The sequence below is a fragment of the Sphaerodactylus townsendi genome, linkage group LG15 (assembly GCF_021028975.2).
Source record: "Sphaerodactylus townsendi isolate TG3544 linkage group LG15, MPM_Stown_v2.3, whole genome shotgun sequence".
Taxonomy (NCBI): domain Eukaryota; kingdom Metazoa; phylum Chordata; class Lepidosauria; order Squamata; family Sphaerodactylidae; genus Sphaerodactylus; species Sphaerodactylus townsendi.
In genome coordinates, this window is record NC_059439.1 from 26,583,349 (window position 1) to 26,607,243 (window position 23,895).

The 23,895-nt window shown below is 51.7% G+C and overlaps 1 protein-coding gene across 2 annotated transcripts; it reads right to left on the bottom strand.

The window, feature by feature from the left end:
• Positions 1 to 709: 709 nt before the first annotated feature.
• TBC1D17 (TBC1 domain family member 17) lies at positions 710 to 22,673 on the bottom strand. Of its 2 annotated transcripts, none has more exons than XM_048518001.1 (17): positions 22,623 to 22,673; positions 22,008 to 22,106; positions 20,701 to 20,775; positions 19,587 to 19,698; positions 19,222 to 19,435; positions 17,635 to 17,746; positions 15,682 to 15,846; positions 14,933 to 15,061; positions 14,443 to 14,546; positions 14,225 to 14,319; positions 13,435 to 13,551; positions 11,175 to 11,275; positions 10,586 to 10,685; positions 9,325 to 9,422; positions 7,352 to 7,468; positions 4,901 to 4,987; positions 710 to 2,142 (listed from the first exon to the last, which is right to left on the bottom strand). In XM_048518001.1, the coding sequence occupies exons 1-17, from the start codon at positions 22,641 to 22,643 to the stop codon at positions 1,930 to 1,932; spliced, it is 1,959 nt and encodes a 652-aa protein (XP_048373958.1). In that variant the 5' UTR covers positions 22,644 to 22,673; the 3' UTR covers positions 710 to 1,929. The 2 variants fall into 2 exon arrangements, with proteins under 2 accessions (XP_048373958.1, XP_048373956.1); XM_048517999.1 differs by having other exon boundaries at positions 14,933 to 15,064.
• Positions 22,674 to 23,895: the final 1,222 nt, after the last annotated feature.

The window sequence follows — 23,895 nt, forward strand, 5'->3', positions numbered from 1 at the left end:
CTTTTGAGAGTCAAAGCATGGCTAGGTTGAAGCGACCAGTTGGGCCAAGGCAGTTGTAGTAATGCACTGCCGACCCAGCAGCACCGTGGTAGAACGTTGGGACGCCAACGGACCTACGGCCTTGCTGGTCGCACCGCACCCCCACTCCTCATCCCCCTATGAGTCACGGGTCATGAACTGTCTGGCTCAGTCACCGGGCGCAGGGACAATGGTCTTGCCCCCAGGTGAGGATTAGGCTCAGACGCTTACGCTCCTCTCCGCACGTAGCCAGGTGAGATCATGCATCACATGATGATCTCCAGGTCTCCCGGTCTCCCGCTCATCTCCCTACCCACCTCCTTGACACGCCCACAATGAAACCCTAATAAAAGGTGCCAGAGACCAGCACAGGGCAGAGTTGTCAGGATCACGAAATCCCGCGCTTCCTGTTGCTGACGCTCTCCGCCAGATGAAACCTCCTCCGCGTCTCGCCAATTCCTTAGCGACGACCCTGCGGGGTTGACTACAGGCAGTGGTGGCGAACCTTTGGCGCTCCAGATGTTATGGACTACAATTCCCATCAGCCCCTGCCAGCATGGCCAATTGTCCATGCTGGCAGGGACTGATGGGAATTGTAGTCCATAACATCTGGAGTGCCAAAGGTTTGCTGCCAAGGGGCCAAGGAACTGCCTTTCCCTCCACACCCCACATACACACAAGCCAAACAAAATGACGCTACATTTTTAATGCACGATTACAAAGGAAACAAAGAAACCAAAGGTGAGGGCTGAGAAGGATGCCGGTCAACAGAGCAGGCCAGGGCAAGAAGAGCACACGGGCAGGCACACGGTGTCGGCACATGAGAACGAGGCCACACGTCAGTTCGAAACCCCACCCCGGGTCGAAACCACCGACTAAAACGTTCCTCTGGGAGAGAGCGGGCGGCCTGGCGAGCAACGCCCGCAGAAACTGAAGCACTGAGGTTTTCTGCCACTGTGATTCCCTAGCATCCTTTCTTTCTCCCGGTCGGGGGATCTCTTCTCTTTCAGCCAACCAGTCTCCTGTTAAAATGAGGCCCCATTTCCAGTTCTGTCACTTCGACCTACTAGTGGTTCTTTTCCTTTAACCCAAGATCGTGGGTTCCACAGCTTGGGTAGGTGATTGCAGGAAACTTCATGAGCAACGTGAAGTTAATAAGAGAGCGAGAGAGAACACGTTGCCGTCAGACTAGCGATCGGAAGCTGAACGTGGAAGAACACGAAACAGAGGAGAGACGGCGACAGAAGATCAAGACTTCACTATGTGTGCCAACTGAAGTTTAAATACCTTTCTCCTAGGACAGGGGTCTTCAAACTATGGCCCTCCCAGGTGCTCGTGGACTACAATTCCCATCAGCCCCTGCCAGCATGGCCAGGTTGCAGTGCTGATGGGAACTGTAGTCCGGGAACATCTGGAGGGGCATAGTTTGAAGACCCCTGTCCTAGGAGATCAGGAGGAATTCTGCTTCACACACAAGTAGCGTGGGGAATAAAGGCGAAGAGAACAAGAGGATTTGAGCAAGTCTCCCGTGGAAGTCTGAGAAGAACCTGACGGCATTAACTTCCTCTCTTCTGTCTCCAGGAACATGAACTCTCCGCTGAGCCTCAACGCCTTTGGAGGCCACGATTCCCTGTGCATTATGGGAAAGGCGCACAACATTCTCCAAGCCCTGGCCTCTTTTGAGATCCACCACCCTCTGTCAGGAAACTCTAGGAGGACGCGTCGGCTCCCGTGGCCCAGAGTGCCTTGGGAGAGCTGACGTTCCTACCGCCAAGTGACCTGCCGGGGAGAATTCCGTGCCATGAATATCCGCTCTCCCGCCATGATCCCAATCTCAGCCCTCACCCTGCTCTGGTTAAAGTGCTCGTGTTAAGGAGGATGGCGGCGGCGGAGGCGGCACAACGTCTGCCTTCAAGGAGAGAGAGACTGAGAGGTGGTCGCCTCCTCGGCCGGCAGGATTTCGATGCTGCTGTCCGGCTGGCTCGGGGAAACACTGTCCGTCAGCTCCATCTCCTGGGCCTGGCTGGGCGACAGAGGCTGCGGAGAGCTCGCCGTGTCAGTGCTGGGGGAAGGAGATTTGCCCTCGGAGAGGCCCAGCAGTTCCTGGACGTTGCGGGGCAGGTCCTAGACGGGAGGGAGAGAGAAGAGACAAGGCAGGGAAAGTTCAGCGATGGAATGACACGTTTGGCTCAAGTTCTGTCTTTCGTCCATCCGGGAACCTCAGCCAGGGCACAGGAAGCCTCTCGTACCAGAGCTGACTGGGCCAACTTAGCCTCTTTTCCCCACCTGTTTCTTCTGTCTCCAAGCCCGAGCCAAGTTGAAGAAGAGCTGGTTATTTAGTTACTTGAATGTGATACCCCCGCCCATCCCCGAAGGGCTCTGGGTGGCAATACAGAAATACAAAAACCCCGATTAAAAACAATAAAATCCCAAGTAGTAAAAACACCGATACAAGACAGAAATGGCTTAAAAACACACAAAATGGCAACTTTAAAACCTCATTAACCCCCGGGAGGCCAATCAAAAATGATGTTTGCCTGGCCCGGTCTCCAGGAAAAGCCCGGCGGAATAGCTCCGTCATACAGGCCCTGCGGAAAGTACTCAAATTCTGCAGGGCCCTGATCTCATGCGGGGGAGCATATTCCGCCAGGTAGGGGCCAGGAGAGGGCCCCTACCAGTTTATATCCTGCCTCTCTGTACTGAAAAAGAGTCTCAGAGCGGCTTACAAACTCCATCCCTTCCTCTCCTCACAACAGACCCCTTGTGAGGCAGGTGGGGCTGTGAGAGTTTGGAAGAACTGTGACTAGCCCAAGGTCACCCAGCAGGAATGTAGGAGTGTGGAAGCACATCTGGTTCACCAGATAAGCCTCCGCCACTCAGATGGAGGTGTGGGGAATCAAACCCAGCTCTCTTCAACCATGCTGGCTCTCACTCCACTAACTCTGGTTAGATCGCTCCCCTAACGTTGGTTAGCAGAAGGACCTAACTTTGGTTAGCAGAGTTCTGAACAAACTGTGAGTAGCTGAAGGTCACCCAGCAGGCTTCATGTGGAGGAGTGGGGAAACAAACCCAGTTCACCAGATTAGAGTCCGCTGCTCTTAACCACCACACTGCACTGGCTCCTCATCCTTATGGAGTCGGCACTTTAAAACACACAAGAGTCAGCATGGTGTAGTGGCTACAGAGTTGAACTAGAATCCGGGAGACCCAAGTTTGAGCCCCCGCTCTGTCCGGAAAGCTCCTTAGGTGACCCCAGGCCAGTCACACAGCCTCTCAGCCTAACCGACCTCAGAGGGTTGTTGTGAGGATAAAATGAAAGAGAAGAGAATGGCGTTGAGCCGCGCTGGGTCTCTAGTGAGGAGAAAGTGGGTGTATAAATGAAGGAAACATTTCTTCATGTAACGTGTGACTGGTGTTTGGAATATGCTGCCACAGGAGATGGTGATGGCCACTAACCTGGATTGCTTTAAAAGGGTCTTGGACAGATTTATGGAGAAGTCGGTCTGTGGCTACCAATCCTGATCCTCCTTGATCTGAGATTGCAAATGCCTTAGCAGACCAGGTGCTCGGGAGCAGCAGCAGCAGCAGCCCATTGCTTTCACATCCTGCATGTGAGCTCCCAAAGGCACCTGGTGGACCACTGTGAGTAGCAGAGTGCTGGACTAGACGGACTCTGGTCTGATCCAGCAGGCTCTTTCTTATGTTCTTAAGTCAAATAAATGTGTGAAACAGCACAGAATTAAAATTAACAGCGCTTCACACTCAAGACGGCATCTGCATGAGTCCCTACCCGCCGGCTCCCCATTTAAACCTGCCCTCAGCAATGCTATATTTTGAAGCTACTGAGAGGGGAAAGAGAGTCACCTTCTGTCACGTTTTGCCCAGTAAGGGGCTTTGAGCGAGAGAGAAGCTCAGATTCTTTTCTCCCACCGGAAAACGATCTGCCGGATACAGATCCTCTTACGTATCACCTTCCCGGGGCTGGTCAAGAGAGGAGACGGAGGGACGCTTGCTTGCTCAGGCCTCTCGGCGCCAGCAAGCAGCGAGGTTCCACCGTTTCCCCAGAAGATACAACTCAGAAGGGCTGGAGGTGCAGCGGCGGAAACGGGGACTCTGTTGGCACAGAATCATAGAGCTGGAAGACCCCCCAAAGGCCATCAAGTCCAGCCCCCTGCAATGCAGGAACACACAATCAAAGCCCTCCTGACATATGTTCATCCAGCCTGTTTAAAAACCTCCAAAGAAGGAGGCAGTGAATTCCGCTGTCGAACACCCCTGACGGTCAGGAGGTTCTTCCTAATGTTTAGGTGGAATCTCTTTTGCTTCACCTTGAACCCATTACTGCGTGCAGAGAAGTTCAGGTTCAACCCCTATCACTCCAGTTGAAGGACTTTGTCTACGCAGCAGTGGCGTAGGAGGTTAAGAGCTCGTGTGTCTAATCTGGAGGAACCGGGTTTGATTCCCAGCTCTGCCGCCTGAGCTGTGGAGGCTTATCTGGGGAATTCAGATTAGCCTGTGTACTCCCAACACACAACAGCTGGGTGACCTTGGGCTAGTCACAGCTTCTCGGAGCTCTCTCAGCCCCACCTACCTCACAGGGTGTTTGTTGTGAGGGGGGAAGGGCAAGGAGATTGTAAGCCCCTGTAAATTTTGTTGTGCATGCACAATGACAATAAAAATGCTTATGCTTTGAGTCTCCTGCAGGAGAAAAAGGAGGGATATAAATCCAAACTCTTCTTCTTCTTCTTCTCTTCTACGTGAGTCAGGAAAAACCTTTCCCTTCCCTGGAATCCCAGAGCCTCTGCCAGTCGGAGACGCCCAACCCAAGGAAAGCGGGCCCAACCGTACGACCCGGAATCGGGCAACCTCTGCCGTTCCCTACCGGAGACGCGGCCAGCTGTCGGTAGATCGCCTCGGCCCGGCACAAGATGTCTTCTACGCTCATCTTCATGGTGAGCTCGTTGATGTGCTGCGGAGAGGAAGGAGGGGCTCAAAAGGGGAGAAACTCAACAGGGGATTTCAAAACAGACAAAAGCAAGGAGCGTCTGGGGAAAGGCCGTGGCTCAGCGGCACGGCAGCTGCACGGCATGCCGAAGGTCCCAGGGTTCGGTCCCTGGCGTCTCCAGTTAAGGGGACTGGTTGGGAGGCAACGTGAAAAATACAGCAGAGGCACTGCTGGTCAGAGTGGAAAGTATTGGCTTTGGCAGACAAAGGGTCTGGCTTGAGAGGAGCCGTACATATTTTCTTTCTGCAGTGGACTCCCGACAGCTGCCTCTCCTGGAACTGAGTGTCCTAGACAGGCCCTCAGGAACCAACAGATAGTCCCGACACAGTTCTTAGCAGCTTCAGCCACTTAATGGATACACAGAGTGTGGAACCAAGGAAAGGCTAGCAGCGCTGCAGATTGAACTACAACAGTGGTGGCAAACCTTTGACACTCCAGATGTTATGGACTACAATTCCCATCAGCCCCTGCCAATTGGCCATGCTGGCAGGGGCTGATAGGAATTGTAGTCCATAACATCTGGAGTGCCAAATGTTCGCCCCCACGGAACTACAACGTTGCTGCCACAAGCTAGCTCAGCTGCAACTTCTCTTTTATGGCCAGCCTCCCATTCCCTTGTGCAATAACCTCTTGCAGCTGGGTTACTCTCATCTGGCTCCTGCAAAGACTCTGCATCTAATCCAGCTCACCCCATAGCCTGCTGCTGCATCTCCTTTGCTGTAACCTAGAACGCAGTCTCCTCCTGTGTTGCTGCTGGGGCTCTGGAGATGGTGAGGTGACAGGGTGGCTTAGTATCCAGAGGCTGAAGAGTCTCAGAGCTAGTCCCTGGCTGGGGGATCTCAGAGCTTGGACCTGGCTGTGGATCCCAGCCTGAATGCTCTGCCTGAGCTCCCGGACCTGGTCCTGCAGGAACTACCAACTGCTCAGGCTCTGCGTTTACAGGCAGTGCCTGGGAATCTGGAACCAACACTGTCCCCTCGTCTCCACCTTTCCTCCCAGGGGTCCCCAGCCAGACCAGGCTCAGCACTGGGCAACAAAAGGCAGGAGAGGACGGAGAGAGGTCCACCGCTAGCGGTGCGGAAGAAAGAATGAATTGTGTCAGCCTCGGCCAAATGGATGCGTCCTGCTGGCCCCTTTAAGCTGGAGAGGAAATTCAGCCGCAAAGCGGGGGCGGTGGGAGGGTTCAGGTGCTGGAGCATGTTGAGACACTCTCGGCAGACGACGAGGCATGCGCAGAGGACAAAGAGCCAAGGTCAGAGGCCCAAGGAGGAGGATTGGGTCTTGTGCAGCGGGGAAAGGCCCTGGCCCTCGACCAAAGCGACGTCCGTCGAAACAGATGGAGGCGCCATCTGGTTTCCAAGAGCTCTGCGGAAACCTCAGGCACCAGCAGAGGGCGGTACAGCACAAAGGCCGGTTGGTGCAGAGACATGGGACCTGCTAGCCCCGTGATGGCGAACCTTTTCGAGACCGAGTGCCCAAACTGCAACCCAAAACCCACTTATTTATCACAAAGTGCCAATACGGCAATTTAACCTGAATACTGAGGTTTTAGTTTAGGAAAAATGGTTGGCTCCGAGGCACGCGTTACTCGGGAGAAAGCTTGGTGATAGTCAGTGGCTTTGCTTTGAAGCAGGGGTCTTCAAACTATGGCCCTCCAGATGTTCATGGACTACAATTCCCATCAGCCCCTGCCAGCATGGCCAAGTGGTAGGGCTCATGGGAATTGTAGTCTATGAACATCTGGAGGGCCATAGTTTGAAGACCCCTGCTTTGAAGCAACCGTGCAACGCTTTGAACAGGTGAATCACGACCCTAGGAGGGTTTACTCAGAAGCAAGCCCCCCTACATGACAAACTCTGTGCGCGCGTGCCCACAGAGAGGGCTCTGAGTGCCACCTCTGGCACCTGTGCCATAGGTTCGCCACCACTGTGCTAGCCAGCGGAAAGGAGGAAACCAGGAACGGCCGAGGGGATTTCTTGGCCGAAGAAGCAGATGTTGGCCTTACGATGGGGTGGGGCAAACATATGACAGCCCCAAGCCTGACTGCATCTCGTGGTCTCTCACTTTTTCTTAAATTCTTAATGGTGCGTAAATCGTTCCGAGTGGGCAAGAGACTTACCTGTGAGCAAAGAAAAGGAGGTGGGTCCACCAACAGCCATTAGCCAAGGGACCCTGATGTTTGGAGGCAGTGTGCTATTCGCTGGAGTGCAGCAGCAGTGTCAGGCTTTAGCCTTCCTACTTCACGCGTAACCTGCCTGGCGACTGTGGGAAAGAGGACCCCAGAGGAGATGGCCCCCTGGCCCCATGCAGCAAAGGCTCTGGGCTCACCTTGAGGATCTCGTTGAAGCCAAAGCCGGAGTTCATGAGCGCCTGTCTCTCCGCATCCAGAATCCCGCAGGCCACCAGGAGGTGGAAGCTGGGGCAAGGTAGCCCTGTCCACAGTGCCTGAAGGAAAAGAGGGCATGGATCAGGTTTGTGCAGAAGGAGGAGACCTGAGTGCGAAGATAAGGAGATACTAGACCAGTGATGGCGAACCTTTTCGAGACCGAGTGCCCAAATTGCAACCCAAACCCCACTTATTTATTGCAAAGTGCCAACCCGGCAATTTAGCCTGAATGCTGAGGTTTTAGTTTAGAAAAAACCGGTTGGCTCTCTCTTCCTCCACCCTACTCTCTCGATCTGGGGCCAGCCTGCTGTAGGATCCAGCAAGTCCCACGTGCACCGCTCTGTGCCTCTCTAGCACCTCTGCCGCCCCCTCCCCCTCCGAGCAGCAGCCACCCAGAGCACAGGCACCAGGCCCGCCAGCCGAGTCCTCCCTGCTCACCACGGTGCACACACGTCGTGCTCAGTGGCCCAGGCCAGCCTAGATGGGTGTGTGTGTGGGGGGGTGATTTTCCACCCCCACATGACGAACTCTGTGTGTGCGTGCCCACAGAGAGGGCTCTGATTGCCACCTTTGGCACCCGTGCCATAAGTTTGCCATCACTGTACTAGACTGAGTCAAGTGATGGACAGTCTGTGCCTGCTTAGCCATGGCGATTCCATTCCTATTGGGCCAGGCTCTTGTTAGCCACACTCCCGGCACACACACACACGCACCCCGCCACGAGGAGAGATTCCACTGGTCAGCGGTGCTTGGCCCCTTTGATTCTGTTCCGTGTTGGGGGGTCACAGTGCCTCTGACCCCAGGCATCTGATGAAGCTGACGGGCAGCAGATTTCAGACCCGACAAAAGGAAACACTTCTTTCCACAACAAGGGACTGAAATGTGGAATTCGCTATCCCAAGATATAGCGATGGCCACCCGCACAAACAGCTTTAAAAGAGGAGGAAGGGGAAGAAGGAGAAGACTTTGGATTTATCTCCCCCCCCCCTTTCTCTCCCTGTAAGGAGACTCAAAGGGGCTTATAATCTCCTTTCCCTTCCCCCGCCCCAACAAACACCCTGTGAGGTGGGTGAAGCTGAGAGAGCTCCAAAGAACTGTGACTAGCCCAGGGTCACCCAGCTGGCATGCACTGGAGTGCACAGCAGTGGTGGGACCCAAAAATGTTAGTAACAGGTTCCCATGGTGGTGGGATTCAAACTGTGGCGTAGAGCCAATGGGGCTGGGCAGGGCACAACCGGGGGTGGCCGGGCATTCCGGGGGCGGGGCATTCCTGGGCGGGGCTGTGTCAAGGACGCAGCCGCTACGCCGGTCCTTGGGTGGGAAACGAATGCACACAGGCGCAGGCTGCCACACATGCGGGTGCACCTCCTGCTGGACTGCTTCAAGTTCTGCGCGCTACTGCTGAGAGGAGGGGCGTAACTAAGGCAAAAATCACGTGGCAAAATCACCAATTAGTAACCCCCTCTCGGCACACACAAATAATTAGTAACCTACTCTCGGGAACCTGTGAGAACCTGCTGGATCCCACCTCTGGTGCACAGGCTCATCTAGTTCCCCAGATAAGCTTCCACAGCTCAAGTGGCAGAGCGGGGAAATCAAACCCGGTTCTCCAGATTAGCGTGCACCTGCTCTTAACCACTATGCCACGCTGGGAGTCGCTTTATTGGACGCATGGAGCTGCCACGTGCACAGAAGACCAGGCTGCGCTTCTCTGCCAAGAAGGGGCTGAGACGGAACCATATTTTCTGATCCCAGCAAAAACAGCTGCTTGCTTTGGGTCTCCCGCAACCCTGTGGACTCTGCACATCTGCCTGGAGCTAACACCGCAAGCCCTTGGGGAGTTTCTTCCCCTCGCCCAGTAATTCAAGAAGCGCCAAGAAAACCCCAACGAAGCTGTCTGCAGACCCCGTCTCACCTCCCACAGCTGAAGAATTTCGGAGAAGGCAAATTCTCTCTTGAACCAGATCAGGATCCATCGGAAGCAGAAGCACAAGGTGCCGGACTCCTTGGAGTCTGAAGAGAAGAACGGAACAAATCAGAGGCCAGTGAGGGACTGCTGGACCCAGCCGGTCATTTCGTCAGCTTAAAAGACACCCAAATGGAGCTCTGGTCAAGCTCCCAAGGAGCTGTCAGGGGGCCAAAGGGAAATTGCAGCCAAGAGCTGGGCTTTTAGGGAGCCATTGCTGGGCTTTTAGGGAGCCATTGCTTTCACCTCCTGCATGTGAGCTCCCAAAGGCACCTGGTGGGCCACTGCGAGTTGCAGAATGCTGGACTAGATGGACTCTGGTCTGATCCAGCAGGCTAGTTCTTATGTTCTTATGTTCTTAAGAGAAGAGCCCCTGGATATTTAGGGACTCAGAACTCTTCTAGCTTGTGGTGAAAAATCTAAAATGTGTTTAAAAAGATACAGTCCTCCCTATCGTCTTTTCCTTGCTGTCGAGTCACAACTGACCTGCGGTGACCCCCATGGGGGGGAGGGGGGGGGAGAAGAGGGAGGAGGAGGAGGAGTTTGGATTTATACCCCACCTTTCTCTCCTGTGAGGAGACTCAAGGTGGCTTCCAAGCTCCTTTCCTTTCCTCTCCCCACAACAGACACCTTGCGAGGTAGGTGGGGCTGAGAGAGTTCTGAGAGGACTGTGACTAGTCCAAGGTCACCCAGCAGGAATGTAGGAGTGCAGAAACGCATCTGGTTCACCAGATAAGCCTCTGCCACTCAGATGGCGGAGTAGGGAATCAAACCTGGTTCTCTAGATTAGAATCCACCTGCTCTTAAGAAGAAGAAGAAGAAGAAGAAGAAGAAGAAGAAGAAGAAGAAGAGTTTGGATTTACATCCCCCCTTTCTCTCCTGCAGGAGAAAGTTCTGAGAGGACTGTGACTAGTCCAAGATCACCCAGCAGGAATGTAAAACACATCTGGTTCACCAGATAAGCCTCTGGTGGGGGGGAGGAGTGGGGGATCAAACCCGGTTCTCCAGATTAGAATCCACCTGCTCTTAACCACCAAACCACGCCGGCAAGAGAGACACCGGGGTGGTTTGCCACAGCGTGCCTCTGCATAGCAGCCCAGGACTTCCACAGTGGTCTCCCACGCAAGTACTAACCAGGACTGATCTTGCTTAAATTCTGAGATCTGGCAAAATCAATCTAAACCTTACTGACAATTGTGCTGCCACATACCCAGGAAGTCACAGAGTGGGGGGTCGAGAACCCGGAGGAGAAGGGTGAGCTGGGCTAGCTGGCGCTTCATGGACTCTTGGCTTTCCTCAAAGTTGCAGTGCTGCAGAGGGAAAAGCAAGAGGGAACCAGCTGATGGGCAGACATCTTGAATGCACGCCCTACTCGCTCCCCCGCAAACCTTCCGCCCCGGGACCCTTTGCACACCCAATGCAAGCTCCCACCCGTTGTCCCTGGAGCTTTAGAAGAAGAAGAACAGTTGGATTTCTATCCCCCCTTTCTCTCCTGTAACTAAACTCAAAGGAGCTTACAAACTCCTTTCCCTTCCCCCACCTCCCAACAAATACCCTGTGAGGTAGGTGGGGCTGAGAGAGCTCCGAAGAACTGTGACTAGCCCAAGGTCACCCAGCTGGCATGTGTTGGAGTGCACAGGCTAATCTGGTTCCCCAGATAAGCCTCCACAGCTCAAGCGGCAGAGCGGGGAATCAAACCCGGGTCTCCAGATTAGAGTGCGCCTGCTCCTAACCACTACACCACACCGGCTCTCTTAAAGACAGGGGCAGGCTCTTCTTCCACAGCTGCCCCGACTCACCACTAACTCCATGAATCCACAGAAGCACCAGAAGGCGTCCACTTCGTTTTGGGTAATGTACAGGATGGGAGAGAGGAGGTCGCTCATGCCTTGAACGTATCCTGGGAAGTTAAACACACGTGCGACACAATAAAATACGCACAGATCGAAACGGCACTTACAAAAGACAGCGCAGGAAAGGAGAGATCACCGAGGGAATGCCAGATAAAAGATCTTCATCTGCTGGGGAAAGATGGCAACGGGAGGAGAAAGGTGGGACTTTCCGGGGAGGGAGTTCCGGAGATTCGGAGGTCTCTCCTGGCTGCCACCTGCCTAATCTCTGAAGGTAGAGACACCCAAAGCAGGCCCTCAGAAGGTGACTGCACAGTTGGTTCATGGGGAGTGGACAGCAGTCCCGATAGTCCCAAGCTATACAGAGCCTTGAAGAACAACATTACCATCTCAAAACGTCCCCAGAAACAAACTGGGACCCAGCATAGATCGGTCAAGTTTGCAACGATGCGGCCCCTACAGGTGCAGCATTCTGCACCAACTGAAGTTTCTGAACACTCTTCAAAGGCAGCCCCATGCAGAGCACACTGCAGTAATCTAACCCCAAAGTAACCAGGGCGTGCACCACAAAGGACGAGGGTCAAGAGAGGGGTGGAGAACCAGGGTGAAGGAAACTGCCTTTCCTCTCAGTCCAAAGCCTGAAAAAAGGTACACAGTGCCCCCCGCTGGCAGGGATCAGCCAGAGCAATACTGGTCATCAACTTGTTTCAACATCCGTCTTTCTTTCTTTCTTTCTTTCTTTCTTTCTTTCTTTCTTTCTTTCTTTCTTTCTTTCTTTCTTTCTTTCTTTCTTTCTTTTTCTTTCTTTCTTTCTCTTTCTTTCTTTCTTTCTCTCTTTCTTTCTCTCTTTCTTTTTTTCTTTCTTTCTTAATCAATCAATCGATCGATTAATTAATCGATTTCTAGGCCACCCTTTCTCATCCAGACTCAGGGCAGCTTCCAACAACAGACCAACAATTAAACAACAATAACAAACAAACAAATCACCTCTATAATTCATGGAGTCAAGTAAATTCTTATAGGGCGGACAACAGAAAAAGGGGCAGGAAAGCACAACACAGGACAGGGAAGGGGAAAATGAAGCCAGCTAGTTTAATGCTGTCCTCAGTCAAAGGCCCAGTGGACCAGCTTTGTCTTACAGGCCCTGCAGAACTTAGTTGAATCCCGCAAGGCCCGGGTTTTTTGCCGACAGAGTGTTCCACCAGGCTGGGGCCAGAGCTGAGAAGGCCCCGTTCAACTATTTAGGCTATACAGTGCACTGCTGCTCCTGTTCACTGCGGTGGTTCGTGCTCAGATTCTGCTAAAAGGTAAAGGTGTGCCCCTGTGCATAATCTCCTTGCATAATCCCACATCAGGTGCCAATAAAACAGGGGATGCACGGAACTGGGGAAGTTTTCGAGCTTTCAACCCTGTCTCAGCCCCTTGTGACAACGGCTGCATTTCTCCTGCACCCCTCCCTTGCCATGAACATAAGAACATAAGAACAAGCCAGCTGGATCAGACCAAAGTCCATCTAGTCCAGCCCTCTGCTACTCGCAGTGGCCCACCAGGTGCCTTTGGGAGCTCACGTGCAGGATGTGAAAGCAATGGCCTTCTGCGGCTGTTGCTCCCGAGCACCTGGTCTGTTAAGGCATTTGCAATCTCAGATCAAGGAGGATCAAGATTGGTAGCCATAAATCGACTTCTCCTCCATAAATCTGTCCAAGCCCCTTTTAAAGCTATCCAGGTGAGTGGCCATCACCACCTCCAGTGGCAGCATATTCCAAACACCAATCACACGTTGCGTGAAGAAGTGTTTCCTTTTATTAGTTCTAATTCTTCCCCCCAGCATTTTCAAAATGAATGCCCCCTGGTTCTAGTATTGTGAGAAAGAGAGAAAAATTTCTCTCTGTCAACATTTTCTACCCCAGGCATAATTTTGTAGACTTCAATCATATCCCCCACTCATCCGCCTCCTCTCCAAATTAAAGAGTCCCAAACGCTGCAGCCTCTCCTCATAGGGAAGGTGCTCCAGTCCCTCAATCATCCTCGTTGCCCTTCTCTGCACTTTTTCTATCTCCTCAATATCCTTTTTGAGATGTGGCGACCAGAACTGGACACAGGACTCCATGCTGCTTCCCCCAGACAATTGGAGGGTCCTGCTAGGCCAAGCTGCCCAAGAGCCCCCCAGTCCTCTACCCCCTCCCCGCGCCCTCAGCCAAATCCTCACCAAGGTCAAAGTTGTACATGCAATAGGTCATCAGCACGTCATTCAGGAGCACGAGGCCCGGGTTGTCGCTGCCTTCGTAGAACTTGTTGTTCCGATCCGTGCGGCTCACGTCCCTGTCTGAAAAGAGAGGCAGGCGTGCTGAGCCAGGCCGGTTGGATTATTGACTGCCTGTCAAAAAGCAGGGCTTGAAATACGGCACGAGCGCTTTCCAAAAATTTGGGCAATCCAATAGAGACGGGATATACTTCCAAAAAGCTTTTGGCAAAAATCAACAGCTTTGTATAAATTGATTCTATTAACATTGGGGGGGTTTTACAGTCACCAAGCATCCAGCTATATGTGAACAAGCCTATTTAGCTATAAAGCCATAAAGAAGAAGAGGAGTTTGGATTCATGCCCCCCAACCTTGTCTCCTGTAAGGAGACTCAAAGGGGCTTACAATCTCCTTTCCCTTCCTCCCCCTCCAACAAACACCCTGTGAGGTGGGTGGGGCTGAGAGAGCTCTGAAAAGCTGTGACTAGCCCAAAGTCACCTAAAGTGTTGGAGTGCACAAGCTAATCTAGTTCACCAGATAGGCCTCCACAGCTCAAGTGGCAGAGCAGGGAATCAAACCCGGTTCTCCAGATTAGAGTGCACCTGCTCTTAACCACAACGCCACTGCTGCTTCCAAAAACTAACAAACAAAAGGGACCAAAAACTAACAAACGAAAGACCCAAAAATGCATGCTGGGGCCAGGAGAGGAATACTGCCATTGACAAATCAAGCACAGGAGGCGGATTTCACACTGACCAATCAGACTGCGGTAGCCACGCAGTAAGGAGTTCCGTCGTTCCTGTTCCTCACTGACCGACTTCCACTGTAGCTTCATGCGGAAATACTCATCCCTGTCAAAAGCAGGAGAGTGCTAGGAAGCTCACACCCTGAAAGTCAACCTGCAGCAACTGAGCCTTCCCAAAATCCGCATCCCCCCCTCCCCCGATGCCTTCACAACTCTGCCCCAGCCTTACGTTTTCCGCCTCACTTGCGCTTTATTCTCCTCGCTGCTGTTCTCCCAGGAGTAATAGCCCAGCAGATATTTCCAGGCCTCTTTGCGCAACGACATGTGGAGTCCCTGGAAGGGGGAAAGAACATTCCAGAAAAGGACGGGTGGGCATTCGTTCGACTTCAAGTGACAGAACAGCCTCAAATTGGCTAGGGATTCTGGAGAATGTTCTGGGCATGAAGCGGGGGGGGGGGGCATTGCGGGGTGTACGGGGGCAGGGGAAGGAGGTTGTTGTGAATTCCCTGCGTTGTGCAGGGGGTGGGATTAGATGACCCTGCGGGTCCCTTCTAACTCTATGTCTCTGTGGTTTCTGTGATTCTACCCTCGCATCCCTCTGGGAAGATAAACACACCTGTCTTCACACACAGTCATCCACACCCCCTCCTTTTCTTTGCCTGCTATTATTTGGGCTGCAATGGGCATCAATTGTTTCCCTGCGTGTCAGTCAAACTTACCCCAGAAAAGATCCTCCTGCGGAGCCCGCTGGGGTCCACCACACGCCCGTCAGGATCCAGATGCTGTTCCCACTCCTGCTCCGTGACCGGGGTTTCCCGCTGGATGCACGGCCGTTCCCCCAACCGTGCCTGCTGCCGGAATAAAGCGGAAAGAGCTCTAAGGAAGCTGGCTTGTTTTGGGCCAGCACTCCAATCTGTCCAGCTCATTGGAGGGTTTTCACCCAGAGCTATCCCAGTATACACAGGTTATTGATCCCTTTTCCCACCTCTCGCTCTCCGCCTCCAACTGATTCCCTCAGCTGAAGTGGAAACTGCCTACCAGAGGCCGGGGGGGCAGAAAATACACCACACACACTTACCTTAATGAAACAGTGCAGGCTGGAGAAGCGGCCCATTCCCTTCAGGCTGAAAACAGCCTGGTGGGAACTATATTTCCCAGAAGACATTGCAAGCCCCAGGGTCTTATGGGAAGTGTAGTTCCCACCAGGCCGTTTTCAGCCTGAAGGGAACAGGCTGCTTTTCCAGACTGAACTAAGGTAAGGGGGGGCAGGCGGGGAGGCAGGGCGCCACGAAGCGGGGTGTGTGGCGGAAAACACAGAGTGCGCACCAGGCGCACTCTAGCCCAGCTACGCCTCTGCTGCCTACTTAGGGTAACAGTGGTCCAAAATCTTTGCTTGCCCCCAGGGGTGCAGGAACAGCTACCACTTGGCCCAAACTCCCTTGCCAGGTTTGCTGGTTCTGACACTTACACAGGTGATCATTTCAAAGCCCGTCTCCTCCTCGACATTGCTGGCGCCAGGGTCACCAAGGGCGTGCTGGGGGGTCCCGTCCTCATGGTGCAGAGCCCCGCGGAAGAAATTGGTGACTTTGGAAAAGCCTCCAAAGGTGGCAGCGTAAGGATCCTGCAAGAATCGCTGGGGGGGGGGGGGGGACAAAGGAGAATGGAACTGAGTCACGGAGCATCGTGATGGTGGGTTCAGGTTGCGAAGGGTGTCTCAAACTGCATTCATCTACCAGACAACCCATGAATGCCACCCTCAGTAGAACTCTTAACCTTACAGTTTGCCCAGAATTTATTACAAATACTGCTCAGCTCTATTCTAACTCCTCCAAAAGACAACCTAGAAAACCAGGTTCCTCTGCTCTAGCCAATGAACCCCCTCCCCTGGCATCCTGGTTCATAGCTTCTGCTCTTCCCTTCCATCACCCCCTTCGGGTGCACTCTAATCTGGAGAATCGGGTTTGATTCCCCGCTCTGCCACTTGAGCTGTGGAGGCTTATCTGGTGAACCAGATTAGCTCGTGCACTCCGACACATGCCAGCTGGGTGACCGTGGGCTAGTCACAGTTCTTCAGAGCTCTCTCAGCCCCACCCACCTCACAGGGTGTTTGTTGTGGGAGGGTGGGGGTGGGAAGGGAAGGGAAAGGAGAGTGTAAGCCCCTTTGAATCTCCTTGCAGGAGAGAAAGGGGGGGATATAAATCCAAACTCTTCTTCCCCTCTTACTGGAATAGCTGGCATAGGGTATGGGTTACCAGTGGTGGCGAACCTTTGGCACTCCAGATGTTAAGGACTACAATTCCCATCAGCCCCTGCCAGCATGGCCAATTGGTCATGCTGGCAGGGGCTGATGGGGATTGTAGTCCTTAACATCTGGAGTGCCAAAGGTTCGCCACCACGGGGTTAGACTAAGATCTGTGAGACCCAGGTTTGAATCCCTCCTCTGCCATAAAAGCTCAGCAGGTGATTTTGACCTAATCAGAACCATTTCAACCTAACCTACCTCAAAGGGATGTTATTGTGCATATAAAAACAGAGGACGCGACTATTATGGTCTAGCTCACAGGTGTCAAACTCGCAGCCCTCCAGATGTTATGACTACAGTTCCTATCATCTGTAGTCCATAACATCCGGAGGGCTGCGAGTTTGACACCTATGGTCTAGCTCATGGGTCTTCAAACTATGGCCCTCCAGATGTTCATGGACTACAATTCCCATCAACCCCTGAAAGCATGGCCAAGTGGCAGGGCTGATGGGAATTGTAGTTCATGAACATCTGGGGGGCCATAGTTTGAAGACCCCTGGTCTAGCTTATAGTGACCCTTCTTGGGTTTTCAAGGGAAGTGATGAGCAGAAGCTGTGTGCCATTACCTGCCTCTGAACAGCATCCCTGGATTTCTTGGTGATCTCCCATCTAAGTACTAATAAGAGCTGACCCTGCTTGTACAGTACTCTGTTTTGCATAAAGGTATTAGTTTGGTCTGTTGAGGTGCAGCAGTTGAGAAAACTCTATGCTTCTGCATTAGAATACAGTCCCAAATGAACGTGAGAATTATCATTCATTTTTATGCACTGCCTTTGTCAAAATCATTATCTTGTGCATTACTGAACACGGCACTTTGTTACAATAGCATTTATGCCAAAATGTATTTTTTACCTTCAAACAGATAGGGGAAATAAGGCTAAATAAGTACTAGGACCCAAGCGGAGCATACGACAACAAAGAAGGCCCAGCATGCTTGTTCTGTGGTGGGGGAATATATAATCTACCAACATCTTTATGTGAAACAGAGCATAGCTTCCAAACTCTGCACAGTCAAGGATATTCAGCTACCCCAGATAACTGACTCCGAGTCCCAATTCACATTCTGATTCTCCAAATATCTCCTCTGACGTGCCATACAGAGACCGGAAAAAATCTCACCGAAACGAGGTTGGAAGAACTGTCGTCAAAGAGCTGAAGTTCATCGAAAGAGTGGGAGAGGGCATAGGAGTCGTGCGTATAAACCAAATAGAGCCGGGAATCTTTAGGGGAGCTTTTAACAGAGAAGAGAAACAAGGAGTGAGCTTCCCCCTCAACATATTTCAAACCAGGTTACATATTCAGCACGTTAATGTGGTAGCATCCCTGCCTGGACTGTACCATTCAGACATCCAGGGTGCATGTGTGTTATTTGTTTTAATGGTCCTCCCCAGGTGAAAAAACCTAGCACACAATAACAAAGGGTTCTACCACAGCACTGTTGCTCAGATATTCTTTCTCAATGTTCAGTGGTCTTTAAAAGACACATGTTCCATTTTTTAATCACCCAAGGTCCCCCAGCAGGAATGTAGGAGTGTGGAAACACATCTGGTTCACCAGAGAAGCCTCTGCCACTCAGGTGGAGGAGTGTGGAATGAAACCCGGTTCTCCAGATTAGAATCCACCAGCTCTTAACCACCGTACCACGCTGGCTCTCAAAGAGAAAAACAAAACGGAGAGGGGAGACTGTTTCCAAGAGCTTAATGGCTCACTCACATTGCTGATTCTGGATCTTCTCAGAACTAGGAGGCCTAAAATCCAGACCCTTCTAGCCTACCGGTCAAATGTAAGGTCCCCAAATGATATGAGAACAAAGAAAAACTTGCTCCACAGCCAGCAAAGTTGTGCAGTCTGGCTCAACCAGCTTAAAAGGACATTCCACCAGAAGTGCAAAATCCATCCAACTCTACACCGCCTATACCAGTGATGGCGAACCTATGGCACGGGTGCCAGAAGTGGCACTCGGAGCCCTCTCTGTGGGCACGCGCACACAGAGTTCATCATGTGGGGGGTGGAAAATCACCCCCCACACACACACACATCTAGGCTGGCCTGGGCCACTGAGCATGACGTGCGCACGCCGCGGTGAGCAGAGGGACTCGGATGGTGGGCCTGGTGCTTGTGCTCTGGGTGGCTGCTGCCCAAGGGGGGTGCGCAGAGGAGGCAGAGATGCTAGAGAGGCACAGAGCGGTGCGCACGGGACTTGCTGGAGGCCAGAGCAGGCTGGCCCCTGCTTGAGCAAATGAGGCGGAGGAAGAGGGAGCCAACCGTTTTTTTCTAAACTAAAACCTCAGCATTCAAGTTAAATTGCCGGGTTGGCACTTTGCAATGAATAAGTGGGGTTTGGGTTGCAATTTGGGCACTCGGTCTCGAAAAGGTTTGCCATCACTGGCCTATACTGAGTGATAACAACTCTCCAGACTTTCAAGCAGAGGAAGGTGTTTCTTACTACCTAGGATCTTTAAACTACAAACACCAAGGATGGAACCTGGAAGCCAAGGACTGTGGCACATGTGCTTTGAACTGTAGCCTCTAGCTTTGGCGGCTCTCCAAGAGCTCTGGAAGAGATCATTCCCCAGCACTGTTACTCAAGATCTTTTCATCTGGAGATGCAAGGGACTGAAGCAGGAACTTCCTGCAAGCAGGTGCGATGGCCCGCCCCCCATTTAAGGGGAACAGGTGAAGAAGCTGAGTACCAGTTTCACTCACGTGGCTAAGATGACATATTTGCAAAGAGCTTTGAGGAGTGCTTTGGTGCCCCCACGGTGGAAGTGCAGGGCCTGAATGGAGATCCCATCTTTGGTGATGAAGATGAGGTATGACCAGCCCAGACCTGGCTTGCTTTTACGGATGGATTTCAGCTCGGACAAGGGGAGAGAGAAAGCCCACTGGCCCCGTGGGATTGGCGACTTTGGCCCGGCAGCTGGTTGGAAGGGAGGGGAAATGCAGTGTTAGACAACCTTTTCTTTCCTAAGAGAATATCCCACAATCCCCTGCTACCGGCTCTTTCTCCTTCCCCATTCCTGCCCTCCTTATTTCAGATTTACCCACAGTCCAGGTCTAATTTTGATTACCATTTGTTTCCTCCTGGACCCGAGATTGAGTCCCCACTGTACTGATGACAGCCCAGTCCGGCTCATATCCCGGGTCAAAGATTTCTTCATCAGCTTGGCAGCCCACCGTGTCCTGACAGGCAGAGAGCAGAATTAGGAGGGAGAAAGAAGAAGAAGAAGAAGAAGAGTTTGGATTTATATCCCCCCTTTCTCTCCTGCAGGAGACTCAAAGGGGCTGACAATCTCCTTGCCCTTCCCCCCTCACAACAGACACCCTGTGAGGTAGGTGGGGTTGAGAGATCTCCGAGAAGCTGCGACTAGCCCAAGGTCACCCAGCTGGCGTGTGTGGGAGCGCACAGGCTAATCTGAATTCCCCAGAGAAGCCTCCACAGCTCAGGCGGCAGAGCTGGGAATCAAACCCGGTTCCTCCAGATTAGATGCACGAGCTCTTAACCTCCTACGCCACTGCTGCTCACAGTCCATTTCTTCGTCTTACACCAAGCTATCTAAATTTATGCTCAGACAACTGTTGTCAACCCCGCAGGGTCGTCGCTAAGGAATAGGCGAGACGCGGAGGAGGTTTCATCTGGCGGAGAGCGTCAGCAACAGGAAGCGCGGGTTTTCGTGATCTTGACAACTCTCCCCTGTGCTGGTCTCTCGCACCTTTTATTAGGGTTTCATTGTGGGCGTGTAAAGGAGGTGGGTAGGGAGATGGGCGGGAGACCGGGAGACCTGGAGATCATCATGTGATGCATGATCTCACCTGGCTACGTGCGGAGAGGAGCGTAAGCGTCTGAGCCTAATCCTCACCTGGGGGCAAGGCCATTGTCCCTGCGCCCGGTGACTGAGCCAGACAGTTCATGACCCGTGACTCATAGGGGGATGAGGAGTGGGGGTGCGGTGCGACCAGCAAGGCCGTAGGTCCGTTGGCGTCCCAACGTTCTACCACGGCGCTGCTGGGTCGGCAGTGCATCACTACATCCAACACAACAATTTCAGTGTCATAAGAAGATTTCGACAGCGGTCAGCTGTACAATACGATTGTCAGAATTCCTACCCCACAGGAACGTAAAGACCTACTTAGTCTTTGAGACAGGAAGGGTTTAGACTCTGAACGCTGGGTTGGGAACCTCACCTTCTTGGTGAACGTTATCTGAGCAGCGTCTGAAGACTCCTCTACAGGCGTCCACTGCAGCAAAGGGTCAGAACCCTGAATTGAACAAAGGTAAGCTTGTAAGAGGCCCAGAACGTTAAAATATTCAGAGCAGCATACACAGCATAAGCATAAGCATTTTTATTGTCATTGTGCACGCACAACGAAATTTACAGCAGCATTCCTCGACGCACACAATTTCAGACTCATACAATTTCAGACTCATGCAATTTCAGACTCATACATCATCATCCTCCACCCATCCCTACACAGCCCCAAATACATCAATATGAAGCAGCGGAGTTTAGCATAGCCACAGCTCTAGAGTAGAAGCTGTCTCTAAGCCTCTTTGTCCTAGTTCTGAGGGCCCTGTATCGTCTGCCAGATGGTAGCAGTTTAAAAAGAGAGTGTGCTGGATGAGACGGGTCCCTTAGAATATTTTGGGCTTTATTTAGACTTCGGGCATTATAGAGTTCTTCCAAGGAGGGGAGAGGGCAGCCGATAATCCTTTGTGCAGTATTGATCACCCTTTGGAGCGCCTTCCTATTCGCCACTGTGCAACTGGAGAACCATACACAGATGCAGTAGGTTAGGACACTCTCTATAGCACAGCGGTAAAAGGACACCAGAAGTTTTCCATCTAGTTGTTGCTTCCTTAAAAGTCTCAGAAAGTACAGTCTTTGCTGGGCTTTCTTAACCACCGCGGTAGTCTGTACTCCCCAGGTCAAATCCTCTTTAATCATAACGCCCAGGAATTTAAAACTAGCCACCCGCTCCACTTGATCTCCATTTATAGTCAAGGGCTGAATTTCTGAGCTATTCCTTCTATAGTCCACTATGAGCTCCTTTGTCTTGTTAGTGTTAAGAACCAGGTTATTTTCCCTTTTCCCACAATGACAGATAGAGTTAAAGTTATTCATCTCAAACACAGACCTATGCGCTTTATGCCTTTTGCCACAAAGAGCACAAAAAAGCTATTTGGACTATCCAACAATTTTCCTTTTTCCCGTTCTTTGCAAACCTCCCCCACAGCATACCATTGTACAATCCTTTTCTGGGCCACTCTGAGTTCTGAGATTTCACCAGCCTGTGTTGTTTTTTTTGCAACCTTACTTTAAAAAAAGATGAAACACTCAGCAAGCTGAGTTCCATGCCAGAAATCAAGTTCTACCATCACGCAAAATGCACACAATCCGGTCAATTGCCCATTCTAAAAGTACAACCCTCACATTCCACCAGCTCTGCTAAAATGCCTTCTTGATTCCAACCGGTAGCCCAGCTTAACCCACCTTCTCAATTATGCGGATAACCCCTGGTATGATAGAGTCCTGATCGGGGTGACGCTTTGCACTGGTATGTAGATAGACACCATCCTTTTCAAAAGCGACCTGAAGAGGAATAGAAGACAGCATGGGAAAGGGTACGGGGCTGGCCCCTCCCGAGCCCTTAGGAGATGGTAAGGTCAGCACTGAAAAAGGGTTCACTCTGACCCCAGATTGTCTTTCTCCTTGCCCCATACATGCGAGACCAAAACCCAAAATTCATACTCATATCAATGCAGCTGAAAGGGACATTAGGTCTCACAGCAATACTAGAACATTTGGAAAGGGCAAACCTATAACTAGAATAGTGAAAGGGAGACTGTAGAAGCAACAGGAACATGTCAGATGCTGCTATTTCTCTCCCTAAATACCTAGCTCAGGAAAAGAGGATTTCCCAATCAGTCCTCCTTCCACTCCGCTATTAAGAATGATCCTTTCCTCCCTCTTCCTTTGGAGAAAGATTCTGTCCTCCTGCTATTTTGGAGGAGGGGTGAAGCTGTCCTTCCTTTGCATGCATCGCATCCCCGCCCTTTACAAAAAGGCTGGTGAACTACACGCCTGAGTTGCACCAGCCCGCCTTACCCTGCAGGCCCCTAACTCCATTCTTCCTGACAGCGACTTCCTGAAAAACAAAACGTCACTTCCTGTCCTTCCCACACTGTTCCTCCCTCTCATCAGCTGGCGTGTCCCTTGCCGCCATCATTGTTTTGGGCATGAAGGACGCAACCCTCAACCCATTTTTACTGCGGGAGGAGGGATGCGAGCGAGAAGCTTGCTCTGCCCTGTTTAAAGAGGGCGATGTTTGTTGGCTTTAAAATGTGTGTATACATACATACACACATATGCATGTACGTATACGTATATATATATACGTACATACGTACATATACGTATACGTGTGTGTGTGTGTGTGTGTATATATATATATATATATACACACACACACACACACACACACACACAAACGATAAGACTACATAGAAAGTTAATTAATCCCCTAGGGGATTGGGCGGTATAGAAATTTAAACAATAAATAAAAATAAACAATAAATAAGGTATAAAGCCCCAGTATAATAATACAACAAAGCACTGAAGGAGTAGAGAAATAAACGGAAGGGGGAACCAAAAGCATTTGCCAACTTCAGGGGAAATGTGGAGACGGCAGTACCTCCTACTTGTTAACGCATATTGCCTTCATCCATCTCCTTTGCAAAGCTGCCAGAGAGAAGGAAAAGAGCGCATCAACCTTTCGCATCCTTCCCATTTAGCCAGAGCACTGGACTACACTGCATGGTTGTTGCAACGACAGTTTTACACCTCCGTTACCTCGCCCCCTTAATCTGCACTATGGGGGAGTAAACAGCATTGGAGGGTTTTTTTAAAAAAAAGATCTGCAGCATGGTCACCACACCTCACAGTCACTCTCTTCTCCTCCCTCCAGCTACACTACAGATGCGATACTGTCACACAGTTCCGACCTATCTCCTCCACTATCTATTTCAAGGACCTTCGACATGACAGCTTGGCATACACTTTAAAATTCATATTTGTCTCCACACAAGAAGATCTGAGAGTTCAACTGCAGCTAGGATTGTAACCGGGATGTCTCCCTTACATCCTAGGACAGTGGTGGCGAACCTACGGCACTCCAGATGTTCATGGACTACAATTCCCATCAGCCCCTGCCAGCATGGCCAATTGTAGTCCATGAACATCCGGAGAGCCATAGGTTCGCCACCACTGTCCTAGGAACAGCTGTCTCTTTCGCACCGTTAAGGAGTTAAAAAACCATGGCGACAAGAGTAAGCCGGAAATCCGGTCGCTCTTTCCTTCCTATTTAGTCGAATGGGTGGCC